Below are 19,832 nucleotides of genomic sequence, written 5' to 3'. Positions count from 1 at the left end.
AGAGAATCAGTGAGTTGTAATCAGGTCCCGAGTGGGCCCCTCCTTTCTGCTCTGCCAAGCGGAGAATCTGGGCCTCCGTCTTTAGAAATACACCCATTGTCTGGCCCATTTGCACATGCAATTACCACAGAAAATCCCAGGGAAGTGCAGGGACCTTCAGCATTGAAGTAGGTTGACCAGACAGCAAATGTGAAAAATCGGCATGGGGGTGGGGGGTAATAGGAGCCTATATAAGAAAAAGACCCAAAAATCGGGACTGTCCCTTTAAAATCGGGACATCTGGTCACCCCACACTGAACCAAAGACTTCTACCACTTGAACCACAGGACTAACTCTGCTAGCTGGTAGGAGTTTGTTGCCCTCTCCATTGGCCACAGGCTGATGGCGGAGGACGCATGCATTTTCCAAGCTTGCGACACTTGCCAGTTTGGGGTGCGAATGCCTGTGTGGTTGTGAAAGTCGGGGCGGAGCTGCCCCCAGTTCATCATCACACCCTTACTGGGGAATGCACAGTCTCTGTGTCTAGGAGTATGTGGAATGGGTGTGAGGAGGAGAGATTGTGTCTTCTGGGTGTCTAGGTGTATGTGTCAGCTCACAAATGATATGGATACTTGTGGGGTAAGTGGTTGTGACTGGCTGTGTGTGCATGTGTAGGGGGGTATGTGCATGGGAACAGAATGGGTGTGGGCTGCAGTTTATCTTTCTGCCCATTGCTGTAGACTCAAAGCTCATCAGAGATTGTCATGGAGGCATGAATCATAAAGGGGTGGGCGGGGGTCCGTGGGTGAGTGTGTGTGTTTGAACGCATGTGCCTAGATGTGGCGCTTCATTCACGTGTGTGTTGGCAGGGAGGCGTGTCTGTGTATGCAGAGTGGGTGCAGGGAGCAAGCTAGCCTCATGCTGATCGCCGCAGGATAAAATCGGAGTTGTTTTAGATTGTGATCAGGGCATGAATCGTAAACTCTCTGATGTGCATATGTGAGCGAGACAGAGAGAGAATTACCTTGCCATCCCTCTAGGCAGGACAGCTCTGTCTCCTGCAGGATATCAACACTGTAAAAAAAAAAAAAAAAAAAAAAGAGGGGGATCATTTCTTTCCCTCCCCACCCCCCTGCAAACAGCAGCCTTTCGGGGCTCAGAAGAAAGTGGGGTGGTAACTTGTGAGCTCTCCAGCCGTGTTAGCAGGCATCAGTGGGAATGTGGGAAATCTCCTAATTAGCCCTAGTGGATTGCTGAGGATCCAGGGGACGTGGGCATGCCGCATGGGGATGGGAACATCAAAGGCGTTCCCAGGGCTCACAGGGCATTTGATATATGGGGAGGGGAGTCATCGATCCTACAGAGAGGAGAAGAGAGAGAGAGAGACGCTAAAAATATGGGGCCTAGTGCAAGGTGCATAATGAGACTAATTACAAACCGCGGCCCCCAACCTATCAGTGGCTGCACAAGCATGGAGCCCCAGTGCCGCTCACTCTCTGGGGCCTTATCTCCATTATCTCCCAACAGTGTAATGCGGCCATCTCTGGGATGGTGGCTGGCAGTCAAGCAGCAGCCAAGGCGGGGAAAAGACATGGGTCTGGGCAAACCTCAACTCCTTTGGGAAAGCAACAGGGCATAGCAGAGCTGTCATGGGTTTGAATTCAGCTAGAATTCCTCCCGAGAGTTCTTGCTGCATCCTGGGCCTTTTCCAGTTCCCCGCTCCTGTGGTTTGGGCTGTGGCTTTCAGCCCATATCTAGCCCTTTGTCTGGCAGTGGTTTAAAATTGTCCAACCTACAGGAAATGAATTGTGCCTGATATTTCCTGGGCAGGAGGGGGACAGGGAAAGAAAGAGGAATATACCCAGCTGTCTGCCTTTAATGCATCTTCATAGTATCTCCCTCCACTTAGCCTCGGCTGGCTATAGCAATGCTCTCTGAACTGCAAGCCTCTCTCTCTCTGACCCAGCCCCCGTGATCAGTGCGCCACTCCTGACTTCTCTGTGAACCAAGTCCATTTCATCCAGCGAGCGGGCAGCACAGCACCCGGGCGACCCCTGAAAAGCAGCCAAATGCCACTGGCCCTTCAAAGGAGCGGACCCACTGAGCCAGCTGGAATGCGCCACTCCGGGCTGCCACGCCACCTCCAGCACTAGCGAGCCCTCTAATGAGGGCTTAAAATGGATTACTGCAGGCCCTCGGCACTTTTCTGTGCCTAGCGGGGATGGGGCTGCAGGGCATGGCTGCCCTCCAAGCTAGAACACAGCTTGGGTTTTTCCAGGATTCTTAGCACCTCCCCATCACTCCACCTCCACCCTCCCCTGCTTTCCATAATCATCTCCTCAGATGTAGCCCTCCCAACTGCCCCGCATGGACCTGTGCGTGTGGTCAAGGGAGCGCATGATGCAGGTACCTCGGTGCAGTCCCTACGATGGTTCTGAGCCCTCAGCGCGTGCCTTGTGTATGGCATTAGAATCTCTGAAGGTGGGAGCATGTGTGGGAGGAGGCTGTGTGTGTGAAAGAGAACAGAAGCTGTGTGTGCGTGTGCATGTTTGATGGGATTGTGTGTTTGTAAGTGAGGGTCTCTGCAGAGAGTTGCATATGTGTGATGAGTGTGTGTGGTTGGAGGAAGAGAGGGCACATGAGGTCTTTATATGCATGAGCACTGGGCACTGTGCCTTGCAGATGCGAGGCGCACGTGGGTGTTCCGGGAGTTGCACGATTAATGACCTTTCTCTGGCTCAGATGCTGGTTCCAGGCCCAGGCTCCAGGCGAGGTGGATGTGCCGGGATGTTCAATCCAGTGCCGGGATGTTCATAATCCGGATACATGTCCTCCAAGAGGCGGTGATGTTCAGTCCCTCCGACAGACACCTATGCTCAGAGGCTGACATGAACCAAAAGCATCAAGCTAGGAAGGTAACCCCTAGAGGGAGTCTGTGCAAGTCACGAGGCACAAAACTGACAAAACCGGCCATCTGTCACGGAGAGCGCTGGGCCAGGGAGCAGTGCCACTAGAGGTCCGGGCTGAGGGGCATTGGCAGAGCTGTGTGTAGGGATCCAGGAATGGAACAGCAGGGAGGCCAGCAGGCTGGGCTTAAGGTGCATTGGTAGAGCTGTGGGCAGAGGCCGTTCTAGGCATACGAAAGTAGGCAGCTCCCTAGAGTGGTGGATTTCTGGGGGTGGCAGATTTAGGGAATGGATGGCAGGGGATAAGGCTGGCAGAGCTGCCCAGGGGAAGGAGTGGCTGCCAGCTGAGACTCCGAGGAGCAGGATTCTGGGAAGCACACCCACCAGCAGGCTGACAGTGCGGCTTGTGGGCTGGGGGTGTGGAATGTGAGAGGCCGGATGGGGGAGGGTGCCTAGATGCCACTGTGGTTGAGCTAAGTGGCTCCTGGGGAAGGATTGCAGGGGGTAGGGGTCTCCAGCCTTGGAGAGGAGAAAGGAAGCCACGGTAGGGATGGATGGGGAGCAAGTCCCTGGCCCCAGGGGAGCAGAGGAGGCCAAAGAAGGGGCGTGTGAGGGGGCAGATGGAGAAAAGGTCTCAGAGCAGGAGCAGGGGCAGCAGCACACTGATGTTTTGCCCAGGGTGGTAGATTGGCTTGGGCAGCCAGTGGCTGTGGAATGCACAGGACTGGACTAGGAGGGAGGGCTGCAGGGCAGGATTAAGGTGCATTGGGGGAGCTGTGGTACCCGCAGGGCTAGAGACGCTGGGAAGGCTGTAGTAAGGAGCATTTGCTGGGGCGGGAGGAAGCTTTCCTGTGCAATGCCTGGTTGTAGACAGTGCTTTTCAGCCCCTTGTTTTCATTAAACTAATGAAAGGATGAGAGAGGAGAGTAAATTGCAGCTACCCACCTCCAGCTGTGGGTGCAACCTGGCACAGACACACACACATGGCAAATATTTACCTTTAAAAATCAGCTGTTCTCTGAAATTCTCAGCTCCCTCTCCCCTCAGTGCCCTGTTAAGGAAGGTTAGGATGCGGGTCTCCCCGGCTCCCCAGCACTGTAGCAGCACAGAACTCCCCTCCCCCTGGAATAATAACGCCTAGTTTTATCTAGTGTTTTTCACCCCTAGATCTCAAAGTGCTTTATAAAGGTCAGTATTGCGCTAGAAGGACAGAGATTTATTGGAACACTGCAAGTAACAACTCCAGAACCATGGACAGGATTTAAGTTCCTACTACCTCCCTACCCCTACGGTAACAACATACAACACAACAGCTTCACGTACAACACAACATAACAAAGTACAAGAGAACAACTTAACACTAAGGTAACGATCTGTTGGTGGAGTGCTGTCTACACTGACCAGTACATTATGCCCATTTTACAGATGGGGAAACTGAAGCACAGAGCAGTGAAGTGATTGCCTAAGGTCATCCAGCAAGTAGTGGCTGAGCTGGGAATTGACTCCCTAGTACCCGTCCGACCCTCTCTCCATCAGGCCATACTGCCACTCAGTAATCATGTGTGTTTCCTACATTGTCCCTTTCAGCCAGTCTGCTTCTCCTCCTCTGAGCACAGAGGTGGGTAATCCAGCCAGGCTTCTGCCCTACTTTCCAGGCTTGCATGCTGGAGGAGGATGAAAGTATTCCCCGGCTGCTGTATGACATGTGGGGAGTGAGGAACTCACTCACTGGCACTCCCAGACGGGTTGCAATACAAACACTGCGAGGTGCCTTTTCCTCTTTGCACCCCACCCCCAAGCAGAGTTTCCCTCCCCTGCACTGCGACAGACTCTGCTCATCAGATGCAGCTAAGGTGCGTCTTCCAGCTGGGAGGGAAGAATCAGACGGGACTCCTTTCAAAACCAGTCAGCGTCACTCCCTGCTCAGCTGGCAGGGTCCCCCGCTCCCTGCGGGCTCAGCTTGCTGCCTCTCCAATGCTTCCAAGCTGGGGAGCGAGAGGCCATCAGCTCAGGCCACCTCCTGTGTGGAGACCATGCAGTGCAGGCTGTAGGCCGCAGGGAGCTGGCTTGGGGGTTCACAGGCTGAAAGGGATGCAGGAATAGCACCGGCAGGCAGATCTGCTAGAAGGATGGACTGCTGGTGTCCATGCAAAGAGCTTTGTACCAAGTTGGCCCAGCCTCTGGGTTCAAGTCCTAGTTGTGGGGTCTCTCTCCGGTGGTTGGGAAGGGTTAGGAATGTGCACACTCAGCCCTGGGGGGGTGAGGGTCAGTATCTCTGCATTGCTTGGCAATCGAGGAACAGCATTGATGGGCTCAGAAAGTCGGCTCCTCTAGGCCCCCCTCTGGGAGGTTGGTGGAGGAGTTCCCAGGGATCCAGAGGAGGGAACAGGCTCCATCTCTGGGGCACTTGCATTCACTCATTCTGCAGGTGGTTGGGGACATGGGATAGCTCAGAAGAGACAACAGCTGCAGTCAGCAAGCGCCTTTCCTCACGGCCGGGACAATGTTTGTAAAAGGAAGGGGAATGCAGAATTCCCTGGCCTTGGGTTCGGCCTAGCTCTGTGGCCCTGCATTAGAGTCCTGGGCATGGAGCATCGTCCTCCTCTGCTCCCAAGCTGCCAGGTTTTGAGCCTTTCTCCTGAACCCCTGTGCACAGGGAAGGGGTGGCCAAACCACGGTTAAGCCTTGTTTTCCAACTGGTGCCCCCTGCCACCCTCAGGCAATGGGGTCGTGCAAAGACGGCCCCTGTTTAGGATGTGAACAGCACACGGTACAGGAGGGGTCTCTGCCACCCTCTGGTGCTATTCTGGGCTTGTCAGCTCCAGCGTTAGAGCGCGTGGCTGCGGCCGTTCCTGGTTCCAAGCAGCCACTAGCTGGGCAGCCCTGCAACAACCCCCCACACCCAGGAGGACAGTGGGGCAGGCCAGGGCCCCTCGCAAGCTGCGGCTCAAATGCAACTGCGGCAGCAGGCTCTAGTGCAGCCAGCCTGCACGCCTGGCAGACACGCTGCCGCTCCTCTGCCCTGAGGAAGGGGATGTAAGGCGGTTTGTTGATCACCACGGCACACAGATGTGGAGGAGCTGCTGTCCCACTGAGAGGGGAGAGGCCCTGACGTCAGCACTGTATGTCCAGCATCAACAAACAATGTGCCCCCCCCCCCCAGGTTTCCAAAGCAACAGCACTGCCGAGGTGCAAGCCAGCACTAATCTCTTGCGGGGGTGGGAGTGGGGGTGGCCGCTTCCAGTCGGAGCTTTGGCTACAAAGACAGCATTTTTTTGTGAGGCGTTGAATTTAAACAGCCATCCGGCTGCTGGGACATGGGCCCATCCTGGCCGTAATGGTGATCAGACCACTGCCAGTGAGCTCCCGGCTGTGGATGGGGAGATGGCATCCAACCAACAAGGACCCTGCTAAGAACAGAGGGTGGCACCCACCGAAGAAGGAACTGTCCAGTGAGATCTCATCTCCTGAAAGCACATTTCCCGCCCACCCAGGGCCGGTGCAACCATTTAGGCGAACTAGGCGGTTGCCTAGAGTGCCAAGATTTGGGGGCGCCAAAAAGTGGCGCCCCCAAAAAAATTTTTAAATGGTTGCAGCCGCTGCTGCTGAAGGGGCTGAGCTGCTGGCAGCAGCAGCTGCCTGCCGCCGGCAGCCCAAGGTGTCCCCCGGGTCAGGGCGCTGCCGGTCAGCGCGCCCCTGAGTCATGCGCCGCCGCTGCAGCTGGCAGCCCAAGGCGCCCCCGCCCGCCGGGCAGAGAGCTGCCGCCACAGCCCGGCAGCCCCCCCGGGGTCAGGAGCCGCCACCGTGCGACCACAGAGCCAGGCACCCCTCCCCGGGTCAGCGAGCCGCCGCCGCACCGGCAGCCCAGGGCGCTCCCCCGATCAAGGAGCCGCGCGCAGCCCGCAGCCCAGGGCGCCCCCCCGGGTCAGGGAGCCGCCGCGCTGCCTGCAGCCCAGGGTGCCCCCCCCCGGGTCAGGGAGCCGCCGCTGCGACCGGCAGCCTAGGCGTCCTCCCTCCCCCGGGTCAGGGAGCCGCCGCCGCAGCCGGCAGCCAGGGCGCCCCCCCCGGCAGTAGCCGGCCGCGTGACCGGCAGCCCAGGGCGGCTCCCCCCCCCCGGGGTCAGGGAGCAAGGCTCCGGTGGACCTGCCGTAGGCATGCCTGCAAGCAGCTCCGCTGGAGCTGCGAGACCCGCACGTGGGGCGGCGAAACATCCCGGCGCCTAGGGCACCAGAAACCCTAGCGCCGGTCCTGCGCCCACCCCTTTCCTGCCCCAGTGCTAAATTCACATGAAATACTGGATTGTCACAATTCCAAAATGTATCCAAGCCCAGGGGAAATCTCAGCCTTTCCCAGCGTGTGGCCCCTATCTCCGCAGATAGAGTGGCGTGTAGACGCTTCCCTTCCCACTGGCCATTGCAGGGCAACATAGCACCTCCAAGCTGTGGCTTCCAGGGGAAAGCAGCTGGGAGGAAGCCCTGTGCATTGGATGGGATTCAGCAGCGGGGAAGGAGGAGATGGAGTCGGCTCCCACTCTCTGCACAACCCCAGCACGTGTTCCGCCACAGTGTGGGGACCACTGATTCATAGATGCTAAAGCCACTGTGCTCAGCTAGCCTCTCCTCCTGCATAACACAGGGCAGACCTAGCCCTTTGGAAAGAGAGCTCCTACCCGGGTATTTCTCAGTGAATTCTGACCTTGCGGCCAGGGTTTTTACAGGCTGAGCACGCCCTGCATGTACCTCTCCCCACACGGTTCTGCTTGTTCCCACGTTATCCTGCATGAACATCACGCACCCCACTAAGCCAAGGGGAGACCTAACGGGCACCCAACCCGTAGGCATGTTTCCCAGCTATAGAATCATAGACTTTAAGGACAGAAGGAACTATTATGATCATCTAGTCCGACCTCCTCCATAATGCAGGCCACAGAATCTCACCCACTCATTCCTGTAACAAACCCCTAACCTACGTCTGAGCCACTGAAGTCCTCACATCATCATTTAAAGACTTCAAGGTGCAGAGAATCCTTCAGCAAGTGACCCGTGCAGCTAGGGGTGAAACTCAGCCCAGCAAAGTGGGGGAGGTGCCGCAGACCCTTTGCAAAATGTACACTGGGGAGTTTATGGTGAAACTCCGGCTGGCTTTGGTGGGACCAGCATTAGGCCTGATGGGTTTAAGTGGGGCATTGGGCAGCGTTTCCCCACCCTGCACAAGCTGCATGTCACCCTAGGACTCCTCTGCCTATCTCCCCTGCCCCCGCAGGTTACGTGCTGGCAGGCTGTAAAGTCTGGGGGAAGAGGGAAGAAAAGTGCTCTCAGGCCCGCCTCCCCCATCCCAGCATGCAGGCCCTAAAAGCAAGTCCAACCTCTTGGAGGAAAGCTATAAGTGAGCATGGCAGCTAGCCCCTGGGGGCACTGTACAAGAGACACCATGGGAGGGGGGCAGGTGACAGCTGGAATAATCATCACCCTGATTGGCTGCACTTCCTGCTTATCCCCTGCACACTCCCACCCCCAACCAGGCAGGGCTGCCCTCCCCTCGCCCTCGTTAAAACCTCTGCAGCCCCTGGGTCCCAGCACATGAGCTTTGCAGGAACTGGGAGGTTTGCGCTCTTCCAGGGCAGCCCGAGGGACCAGGGGGTACGTCTGTGACTTGTGCCTCTCTCTCCCCTTCTCTCTCTTTCTCTTGAGTGAGCTGAGCTCAGGGGCTTTGATGCTCAGTTCAGAGGCGTTGTGGGAGTGGGAGGTTCCTGGGGATTGGGCTTTATGCAGAATGCATGAGGCTGCCTGCAGTGTGCATTTCAAAGGGTTTTTTATTACTCTCTTAATGCTGGGTTTGATCTGTGGGAAACCAGCTGAGATTAAGGGCCAGATGCTTCACTTCAGGACATTTGAAATTCAGTGCTGTCTTTTATAGACTGGAGAGAGCTGTGCCAAATAAGCGTGTGCTGGTCTGTGTGTGTGTGTGTGTGTGTGAAAAGAAAAGAAGAGTAATAATTTCCTCTGGGGCGCTAGGCACAATCCATTGGTTCTCTCCAGCAGGAAAGCCAAGTACCCTTACTACTGCTGCTGCAGAGGAAGCCTGTTTAACGTGCTCCAGGACAAGGCCAGGGAGACTCGGGGAGAGCGACAAAAGGTGCAGTAGAAGGAGCTAAAGTGAAGGGTTGGGTAGGGGGTAGAGCCGGTGGCCAGCACTTGGAGGAAACATCAACTAGTGCTTGCTGGGCCAGGTTTCCCAAATAGCTCAGCACCTGCATGCAGGCTCAAGAAAGCTCATCCGGCTGGGGGCTCAGCCCTCCTGAATATCTGGCCCATCTGGGTCACCCTGAGAACTGCTGGGTGTTTTTGCAAACCCAACCCTCCTGGAGGTGTTTAAATAGGTGCTAAGCCCTCATGGAAAAGAGTCTGTGGGAGTGGAGCACTTGGAAATCTGAGCACAAGTGAGCAGAGCTTGCGGTCTGACCCCTGTCTTTGCTGCACAGCAAGGGTGCCAGACAGTGGGGTTTGCAAAATACTTAGATGAATGTGGTAAATGTTATTGTTTACAAAGGGGAACCTCCGCTCACCTCCCTGACAGAACTCCGCTACCCTAGCCTGCAATATACCTGGCTGTGGTATTCCTGGATTCCCCATGCACCCCATCTCCTGCCACTGCTGAACCCCCTTTGCCCAACACAGTGCTGCTCAAATCTGATTGGTTCCAAGCTCTGCTGTGCTAGCCCTAGCCCCACTGCTCCACCCTCAGCAGCTCTGCCAATGCCCCTCACTCCTGGCCAGCCATACTCCTCGCAGTCCCAGTCCTGGGCTCCCCATACCCGGCTCTGCCTATCCACTTCACTCCCAGACCGTGGCACCCCCTTGCTGGGTTCCCTGCACCTAGTGCGTGTTAATCCACCAAGCGCACCTCAGGCAGGTGTTCCTGGGGGATCAGAACCCTGTGCTGGGCAAGTAGGACACATCCCTCAGACCCAGCAGCCCTGAGCTCAGCCCTATAAGTGGCAGAACTGAGCTGACCAGTGGTGACAAAAATGCTTTGTTGCTTCTCTTTTCTCAGCACAGGTGTGGGATGCGGAGCATAGCCTTGCTGGGGGTCACCACCCTGGCTCTGGGGCTGGCCTTGGCTGCCCCGCCTAAAGAAGAAGGCGAGAAGAAGGAAAAGAAGCCCAGAGCTGACATTGCAACCGATGACAACCTGGACCTGCCCAACTACGACCTCAGCCTAGACAGCTATGGAGAGATCATTGACCCGAGCTTCTATGAAGAGCTTTATGACTATAGTGACCTGGGACCAAAGGTAAGATGAAGACAACAGAGCAGCAGAAACATGGACCAACTCTTCTCCAGGTGCCTGTGGGGAGTCCTAAGGCAGCTCCTTTCTCTAGGATCCCAGGGTAGCTTCTGTGCTACCACCTTTGCTGAGCCAGGCGTCCCTCCTGCTCCCCGCTCTGTCTCTCCAGGGCTGGGGCATTCTGGCCACTCTTCCACCCACAGCACTTGGTGGACAGAAATGCTTTCATCTGGGATTCAGGAGTCTAGCTGTGAGTACAACCCCACTTTCTCCAGTTTAGGTACTTCACTCTCTTCTCCTAGGTGCTTCCCTGGTAGAGTTTGCAAGCCATGAAGAAGAGCGTTCTTCGATTCACACAGATTATAATGTCAGAAGGGACCATCATGATTATCTAGTCTGATCTCCTAGTCAGCTGGTTGATAGGGAGGCTTGCAGCAGTGTAGGATCCAGAGGGAAACATGAGTATAACACTGTCTACGATGTCTTTAAAGTTCTGAGTCAGGAGGGAGAACCAGCTTTCCCCTAACACTTAGCACTGAGGTCTTGACCACATGTGGTCACTAGAATATAGCATTGTCTGGTAGCTAGATCCTGATCCTGCTTAGCAGCAGTCCTATTGCCAATGCCTAGCTCTGCCAATGACTTATTGCATGGCCTTGGGCAGGTCACATAACCCTCTCCATGCTTCAGCTTGCCCCTGTGTAAGCTGGAAATAATCATGTTCACAGAGGGGTTGTGAGGCTTCATTATCAAATGTACTTGGCTTCAAGAGGCTGTGGCAGAGTGAAGCAGTGGTACCAGGAAAGATCCATAAGAACGGCCATACTGGGTCAGACCAAAGGTCCATCTAGCCCAGTATCCTGTCTTCTGACAGTGGACAGTGCCAGGTGCCCCAGAGGGAATGAACAGAGCTGGGAATCATGAAATGATCCATCCTCTGTCACCCATTCCCAGCTTCTGGCAAACAGAGGCTAGGGACACTATCCCTGCCCATCCTGGCTAATAGCCATTGATGGACCCTTATCTAGTTCTTTTTTGAACCCTGTTATCCATGGCAGAGTGCTCCAGGGAAGGGGAGCTAACCTAGCTGTTGCGTAATTCTACCCTGCTTCGCTAAGTCCCTGAGCCAGAGTCTACAGAACTACGCGGATTGACCCTAGCTGAGACGCTGACCTGGTCGCTGTACGTTCACTTGCATGTGGCATTCTCCTTCAGTTCACTCCCTGCCCTGTGCTACTGTGTTTCCTTGCTGGGTGCTGGGTGTCAGACGACCAGGGCAGGCTGCTCCCTCACAGGGGGTGGCTGCATTTCTGCAGCAGTGCGGTCGTTCCAGTGTACAGGGGCTGACCCTGCTCTTGCTGGAGTCCTCTGCGAAACTCCCACTGACGTCACTGAGCTGATCAGCGGGGTCAAAATAAGGGCTGAGGCTAAACTGAGGCTGTGTGCACCAGGGCCCTGCAGCAGGAAAGTTACATCAGCTTGTAGTCAGCAAAGAGCTGCCATGAGACAGTGTTAGCTTCCCTTACACACACTCACTTGCCCTCACCCCATACTCATTCCCGCTGAAGTTGGCTCACAGCATGACAGCCATGGGGAGAAAGGCGCCATATGAATGCGCGACATGTCTGGTATTGCTGTTGCACGGAGCATGCCATGGCTAGGAACCCTCTGTTACCTGGTGCAGCTGGCAGTGGGGGGTCTTCAGTGGAGCCTAAGGGAGTTAGGTGTGTTTCAACGGGATTGGGTGCCTGCCTACCCTAGACGTTGGCTATTTCAGGTATATCACTGCTGTAGCCCTCCAGCCTGCCCTGTGGCACCTTCTACCCCTCCCCTGTGGAGATGTGAACTGGGCAGGGCAAGGGAGGAGTCAGTGGCTGGTCAGTGCTTTAACATGAGGGCAGCTCCACAGCCTGTGCTCAGTGCCATGATGCCCCTTGCCCTGTATTTGCAGATTGAGGTTGGTACATTGGCTCCTCCAACCAAGCGTCTAGAGGGCATCGGGAGCATGAGAGTGATGCCGACCGAAGCACCCAGAAGCTCACCCCCAACATCCCCCACGACCAAGCCCTTCGAGCCAGGTCTGCTTGAGCCCATAACCAAACAGGGTGAGTAAGAGACCAGCCCTCGTCACCTGTTCTTCAGGGTAATGGTGCAATGTGGGGGATTTGCTCACAGGAGATGCAGCTGAGTAGGTCTCCAAATACCATGAGTAATGAAAGCAGTATGGAAAGATCCTTCTGTCAGCATGGGGGTGAGTGGGAGGGGCTTTCTCTGTACCCATGCGGGGAAGAAGGGGCTTTGGAAATGAGTGAGATGGAGATGCTTCCTTCCCAGCGTGGCACGGGGCAGCAATCTCTGAGGCCTTTTGCCCAGAGGCAGACCCATCCCTGCATGGGCCGCAGGACTGATGGGAGGAGAGAGAGAGAAGCAGTGAGTAAGCCTGGGAGCTTAGAGGCGCTGGTGGAAGGACACGAGGGTGCGCAGACCATCCCCTGTCCAGGAGCCAACCCTTTGCCCTGCGTGAGGAACATGGTGGCGGGTGAGAGAAATTGCCTCACAGCAATGAGAACACCAGCAAACAGGAGAGACGCTTTAACAAGCAGAGATGTTGCGACAATTGGACAGAGTAGCAATTAGATTAGTGACAATTAAAATCCTGCAGCGAGGGATAAATATCTTTATTCATTTTCTGTCACTCCGAACTGGGACAAATTACGTAGTAGGCTCAGGGAAATGGTTGCCTTTATGCTTTGAACTCCCCCACTAATAGATTCAGAGTCTCGCGCACGCTCTGGGGGGAGAAGAGGGAAAAGAGGAAAAACAAAAAAAAAACCAACGCAGTTTTAATTGGTGCCAGAAATCTTGTCACACTGCCACTGCCACTTTGCCTGGCTGAGCAGGGTCTAGTTCCAGACATTGTGGAATCAGATGTTTGCTTGATGCAAACAGTTTCCTTTTGTTTCATTTCTGACGGAGCAGAAAGGCCAAACAGACCCCTGGCGTACCTGGCTGCTGTGTTTGGTGGAGTCGCATCCCTCAGGGAAAGATTTGGCCTGCGCTGATTTGTTTTTAAGTAGCTCTTTTGGCTGGTTGTTCCTGGCCTTTCTTGTGGTTTGCTTTTTGCTTGTTTTGTTTTCCTCTGAATTTAGCGGTCGGTGGAAGGAGCTGACAGCCCTGGACCAAAGTCCTCTGTGTATCTACATAGCTGGTACAGCGTGGGTAGGGGATTGGCAGTCCCTGTCCAGGCTGCCGTCCGCCAGGGTGCTCCGACCCTTCTCACAATGCATGGCCATCCCAGTTCACTTGAAAGTAGAGGGTTGAGTCCCAGCTGACAAAGCCCAGAACAGACTCTGAGCTTTAGGGACCCTTCCAGTGCTGCCTGGATAACAGCACAGCACCTGCTGAACTCCCAAAGTCCAGGCCTGGATTCCCACGGCTGGGCTCTTCTTTGACTCCTCTGAAGTCCTGGTCTGGGATTGGGAAGGGGGTGGTTCCCCAGGCTCCAGCTCTGTACTGCTGCTGGTTGATTTTGGGTCACCTGGAATTCTAGGGGGTTGGCTCCAGGGCTTGGCTTTGGGTCCATCTTAGTCAGAAAGGTTCCTGGGCCCGACCTGGTCTTATGCTGCATATAGTGTGACCAGATAGCAAGTGTGAAAAATCAGGACACATGGATTTGTTTTTTGAGAGGGGGGATAGTTGCGTATATAAGACAGAGCCCCTAATATCAGGACATCTGGTCCTGCTAGTTGCATGTGGTCTGGCCTCGAGGTTTGCAACAAACCCCAGAAGCCAGGGAGTTTCAAAAGGCTCCAGATTCTGTCAAGAACATTCCCTTGAGCTCTGCTCCTAACCCACAGCATGGGGTGTCGGGCCAGATCCTCCACTGCGGTAAGCCAGCTGAGTCTCATTGTCTTTAGTGGAACTAGGCCAACTGAGAATCTGTCCCCCCCATCCTCCCTGAGGGCCCCGGTCGGAGGTTACATTTAATACCCCCAAGCCCCGATCCCTGCTTGTTGCTGCTGGCTGACTGCTCCGTCTCTCCCTGCCCCAGGTCTGCCCACCTGCCTGGTCTGCGTGTGCCTTAGCACCTCCGTGTACTGCGATGATGCTGAGCTGGAACAGATCCCGCCACTGCCCCTGGAGACCACATACCTCTACGCCCGCTTCAACCGCATCAGCCACATCCGAGCCAGTGACTTTACCAGGCTGAGTATGTGGAGCCGGGCCCTGCCCCCCCCCCCCCCAATGTAGATCTGGGCATCTGGGCTTCACTGTGCTCTGCGGGGGGACATGGGGGATGGGGAAACTTAGCCCCTGCCCCCTGCTCTCTGTGAGCCACTGCAAAGTGGGCCCATTGCAGAGCTGCCAGAGGGAGGAGGATGCTCCTTGCTGTGCTGTTCAGAGTCCTGTTCAGCTGTCACACTGGATCCTGTTCTGGATTTGTACAATGTTTTGGCTGGGTCCAGATCCAATCTGACACTGAATCCTCCCTAGGCAGGTTTAGACTCCTCCCAGCCACGGCAAAGGGCTCAGACCTGCTCCTTGGGCATCAGCTACAATTGCAGGTGTACACAGATGCCGCTTCCCATGGCACCAATGGGAGTCAGGCCGATAGATACCAGAGCTGGCTTTAGCCCCAAGTCCTGGGCACACAAGCCCGAGTCAGATCAGTGGTTCGTCCACACACCTCTACACAATTTAGATCAGGGCTTCTGCCTTCCTGCTGAGTGGCAGGTAAGGGCATCACTTGGGGGAAGAGCCAGGCCAGGACATGGCTGCATCTTGCACACACGGCCCCACCCATCACACCCAGGTGCACAATCAGGGAGCCAAAAGCAGCCCATTCCCAGGAGGGTGAATGGGAACGCATATCACTGCTCTGCAACAATGCTGCTCTTTATTAAAGTCCTGGTACAGTAAGTCCTGGTCGGCTCTAGGAACTGGAGGGGCCAAGAACTCGCTGGTTGTAACGTGGCAGGGCTCAGAGATGTTGGAGATGGAAAAGCCTGGTTAGGTCCTGTCATGCTCATCTTCCTGGGGGTGGAGAGGGTGAGTGCAGGACTGTGCAATAAGTGCCAAGCTAGGTGCCCCTATTTACAGCATGGATTCATAGGTGCTGGAACTGGGGGTGCTGCTGGATCCCCTGGCTTGAAGTGGTTTCCATCATATGCAGGGTTTACAGTTTGGTTCAGTGGCTCTCAGCACCCCCGCTGTACAGATTTTTCCAGCCCCCCGACGGCTTCACTGCATGTGACTCCGTTCCAAACTCACTGGGTTTTGCCCAGCTCTGGTGATCTCCTAGAGGGTCCCTCTAGGGGCAGGAGAGTGGTATTGCACAATCCTTCCCCCTTGGCTGGCTGGAATAGGAGCCCTGTAGCTTTAAAGTCCCTTCTCCCCTGCAGGAAGGAATTGCACCTGGTGATAGTCAGTGGAATGCACCCTGCCAAGGCAGATGGAGCCTTAAGATTGCAGGACTAGCTAGAGAACTGTGAGCTGGGGCTTGCAGAGGCTCTCAACACAGTAGGTGCATGTTTGGGGGCTGGGCTCTGTTAAAATGCGACCTGCTGGGTGCTGTGCATATTTAAAAACCTTGCTCTGATTTAGGCCCTTAAATGGATGCTGAGCTCCTCTGGAAACCTGTCCCTGAGAGGGGATGCCGAGGTCTTGAAAATCTGACCATTGGAGGAATAATAATAACAAAGATGTAAATGTATTTCACTTTTCTGTTGGAGCTGCATCCAGCCACCATAGTCAGGATATTGGCCTGTTGTGTTAGATGCTAGATTAGGCTTGGCTGTTGTAGACTGGCATCGTTTCATTGAGTTCAATGGAGCTGTGTTCATTTACACCAGCGGAGGACCTGTTTCATTCTAGTTCTGTTTGCTGGAGTGCTGGCTTTTTCTCCTAGGGCTCTGGCCAGGCCTAGCTCCTAATTATTGCTCAGCACCGTTGTGAGCGATGGCAAGGGTTTGTGAAGGTGAAATCTCTCCCCTCTCGTCCATCAGAGAAGCTGAAGCGAATAGACCTGACTAGCAACTTCATCTCCTGGGTGGACGAGGACTCCTTCCGGCTGCTGAGCACCTTGCAAGAGCTCATCCTCGCTGAGAACAGGCTGACGGCGCTGCCCGCATTGCCCAACAGCATCGTGCGGCTCGATGCCAGGCTCAACAGGATCCAGAGCTCCGATGTCAGACCTGAAGCCTTCAGGGTGAGTCTGTGCCCAACGGCTGGTGGCTGCCCCAAGATTCCAGAAGGGATCCCTACATTTCACAGCTTCTTTTCCACCCTCCAAGAGGGCTGGGGGTCTCTTGGGGTATGTCTACATTGCAAGATAACCTCAGGGTTTGAACTCAGGCTCAAGCCTCACCTCCCTCCTATCTCCACACAAGTTGCACTAACCCAGGGCTCAGACCCAGGGTTTCAGGACTGTATGGGGGTGACAGGTCCGAGCCTGAGTCAAACCGGGATCCAGGGTTCATGCTCTATTGCTTTGCAGTGTAAACACAACGCCACTGGACTTGTGGTCTGGGAGTCCACCAGCAGTAGCCCACAATCCCACGAGCTGACTTTCTTTATCCTCTGGATAGTCAAGTTTTCCCACGTTGCATTTGGGTCCATATAATGCAGTGTAGACACGTCAGCCCAGGTTGGGACCCAGGGTTCAACAATTCCTAACCTGGGGTTGGATTTGGGCCCATATAATAAGTGTAGACACTCAAGCCCTAGATTAACAAACCCAAGATCTTTGAGTTCTATAGCCCTGGGGTTATTCCGCAGTGTAGACATACCCTTGGTCAATTCAACCCCCTTCTAGGCCTATCTGGCTCTGATTCCTACCCCTTTGTACCACAGAAATAACCCGGATGTTCTGTATAAAGAAGCTGACGGGGGCTTGGGAACAGCCAAAGCCCAAAGTCCCACCCCCAGCTTTTCTAGTGTTTGCTGGGGTGGGACAGTCCCATGCAAGCATGAGAGCAGCATGTTCTGTTCAGCAAAGCTGTGAGTTCCACCCCGTCCCGCTGAGTCTCGGTGCATTCGTTCCAGACTCTCAGCCAGGGCAAGGGCTGATGCATTTGCCTGTGTTTCTGCAGGAGCTGAAGAAGCTGCAGTTCCTTCACCTGTCTGACAACAACCTGGACTATATCCCAGTGCCCCTACCTGAGGGCCTGCGGTCCCTGCACCTGCAGGTGAGGCAGTAACTGAGTCAAGCAAGGGGACCCAGCCAGCCTGGGTGATGGTCCCTTAAAGATACGGCCACTCTTTGATTTTTGCATTTGCTTTTGAATTTTGCTGCCCTTGCAGTCGAGGGACGGAGAGCTCTGGCTAGACACAGGTAGAGTGCAGGTGGGTGTGGGGCGAGATCCTCTCTCACAATGCCCCAGTCCTAATGTCCCCTGCACGGATCTCACCATGCACCTCATTCTCCCCACAGCTAGTCCAATGCTGGACCCCCTGTGCACACCCAGCTCTGCCAGTGTCCTTCAGTCCGGACTGATGCCCCCTCTGCTATTCTAGTCCTAGGCCCCTTCCTGCCTCTGCCTCCAGTTTGAGCCCCAGTCTAATAGAAGCAAAGGTTCATACTAGCCAGGGACAATTAGCGCACAAACCCATCACCTCGCCTCACCCCTTTCCCCCACCGTTTAATGTCGGCTTTGTGCTTTGTCTCCCCGGCTAGAACAACAACATCCGAACCATGCACAAAGACACATTCTGCGACAGCCAGGACCACGGTCACATCCGATGGGCCTTGGAGGACATCCGCCTCGACCGCAACCCCATCAACTTGAGCCTCTTCTCTGACGCCTACTTCTGTTTGCCTCGGCTACCCACTGGCCACTTCTACTGAGCCTGCCAGACAGCCACCTAGGGAGCACCTGTGATGGGGAACTGCTCTCAGGAGAGGGCCTGTCCTGGACCCGCAAGTTAAGAGCTCCATGCCTGGCTGTCCTGTTGCACCATCTGGTATTTGCCCTTCTCCCTTGCTCATCTTAGCACCACCAACCTTGTCTAGACTAGGGTTTAAGATGCGATGTGAGCACATACGAACTAACATGGGTTTAGCAGTCTAGTTAGGCTAAGGATACCATGGCATGTGTTTAAAATGGCCAGGGGGCGCTGGATGTGGGGATCTTCTTGAGTTCTCAGTCCATGTGTGCCAGCGTGAAGGATGCCCCAGGCCGAGAGCAGCACTAATAAAATTTAAAAGGTTAAAAACTTGTTCTGTGGATTGTTTAAAACAAAATAACCAACTCCATCTGGCAAGGCAGGCGGCAGCTACTTCATGAGGATTGTGGTTTGGGCAGTGATGGGCAAAGCTTTCGAGGGAATGAACCCTGGATTCCCTCATGCCTGGAGCTTGGTCACTTGGATCCTGACCTGCATTTCTAGTCACAGGCTCCCCTGTGCACAGCTCCACCCAGAGCTTAGGTCTCGGCACTGATCCAAACAGGCAGGGAGGGAGTTTTGAGGCCTTTAAAAGAGGCCTAAATCATTTCAGTGTATTTAAAATATAGCATGTGTTGTGTTCCCTAACTTCTGAAATCAGAAGAGAGCTGTCCACTTGGGGAATATTTTCAATACAGCTTATTCATCATCTGTATTTTTATACATGTGCAATAAATGCACGTCACATGAGAGAGATGACGTGCACATGGAGAAGCCAAAACACTGAACTGAAACCTCTGAGCTCAGCCTCCATCCTCCAGGGCAGGGGACGGAAGTTGGTAAGTAAAAAAATCTTACGGCACACTTCCAGTTTTCAAAAATACACGTCTTCCCGCCAAACCCTCCTCATCTGTGTGTGCAAAACATGTGCCCAAGATGTGACATTGCCATAAGCATGCGCAAAAATGCCCGTCTGATGCACAGTTCGGCTGTGGCTTTTTTAAAGCTTGCCCCTTAGATGCATGGTTATCCAGTGCGTGTACAAAACTGTCATTTTGCACTTACCAATGGCAGACAGGAGCTCAGGGAACTGGCTGTGGTTGTACAAAATTATCCTCCTCAGCTGCATTCTTATTATACAAAACACAAAGCAGGGCCACTCAGATGAGAGTCCTATTTTGGCACCCCAAGTTTCTCGATAGGTGGGTAAAAGAGGAACTTGGAGGAATGGCTGCTGTTCTCTTCTCTAAAGTGCCAGGGTGAGCAGATTATGCTGTCATGCAGTGCTCTGAAAGCATCTAGCTATGAGTTTTCTTCAGCACCTGCCACCATAATATCTAAGCACTGTCCTTAAGCATCTTGTATCTTACTTGCTTTTATAGCCAAAGGGCTGAATAGAGAGGCCAGTTAGGCTCAGATCCAGCAAAAATGGAACCATCCAACTTTAGCTGTATTTTCGCCTGCGTTCACTTTCCCCCCACTAGAGGGTGCAACAGAATGTGTCAAAACCCACCCATCCCTGTGCCTTGCTCACCTAATCTCTGCTCCTTGTCTCCCTTCTCATTTAAGCCCATTGTCTACATAAATGAGATGGGTGAGCTGCTGCCCCCATGCTTGCCCTTCAGTTAATAGCGCTGAGCACAAATTCCTACCTGCTGGTTGCTAGGAAACCCTGCAGCTCTCATGGATCATGTGTTCTGAGAGGCTGGTGGGGTGGGGGGGAAAAGAGCTGAAGGTAAAGAGGCGATTGGAGAAAAGTAGTTTCCTAATTGCAGC

The 19,832-nt window shown here is 54.4% G+C and overlaps 1 protein-coding gene across 1 annotated transcript; it reads left to right on the top strand.

The window, feature by feature from the left end:
* The first annotated feature begins 8,451 nt into the window (after positions 1-8,451).
* On the top strand, positions 8,452-18,403 carry OPTC (opticin). Its single transcript, XM_032785726.1, has 7 exons — positions 8,452-8,524; positions 9,944-10,178; positions 12,124-12,277; positions 14,224-14,382; positions 16,178-16,380; positions 17,264-17,359; positions 17,848-18,403. Exons 2-7 carry the CDS (start codon positions 9,951-9,953, stop codon positions 18,016-18,018), a joined length of 1,011 nt encoding a protein of 336 aa, XP_032641617.1. The 5' UTR covers positions 8,452-8,524; positions 9,944-9,950; the 3' UTR covers positions 18,019-18,403.
* The last annotated feature ends 1,429 nt before the right edge of the window (positions 18,404-19,832 follow it).

This window comes from Chelonoidis abingdonii, chromosome 4 (genome assembly GCF_003597395.2).
Source record: "Chelonoidis abingdonii isolate Lonesome George chromosome 4, CheloAbing_2.0, whole genome shotgun sequence".
NCBI classification, from domain to species: Eukaryota; Metazoa; Chordata; order Testudines; family Testudinidae; genus Chelonoidis; species Chelonoidis abingdonii.
The sequence above is the reverse complement of the archived record's forward strand: the minus strand, read 5'-3'. Positions and strand labels throughout refer to the sequence as shown.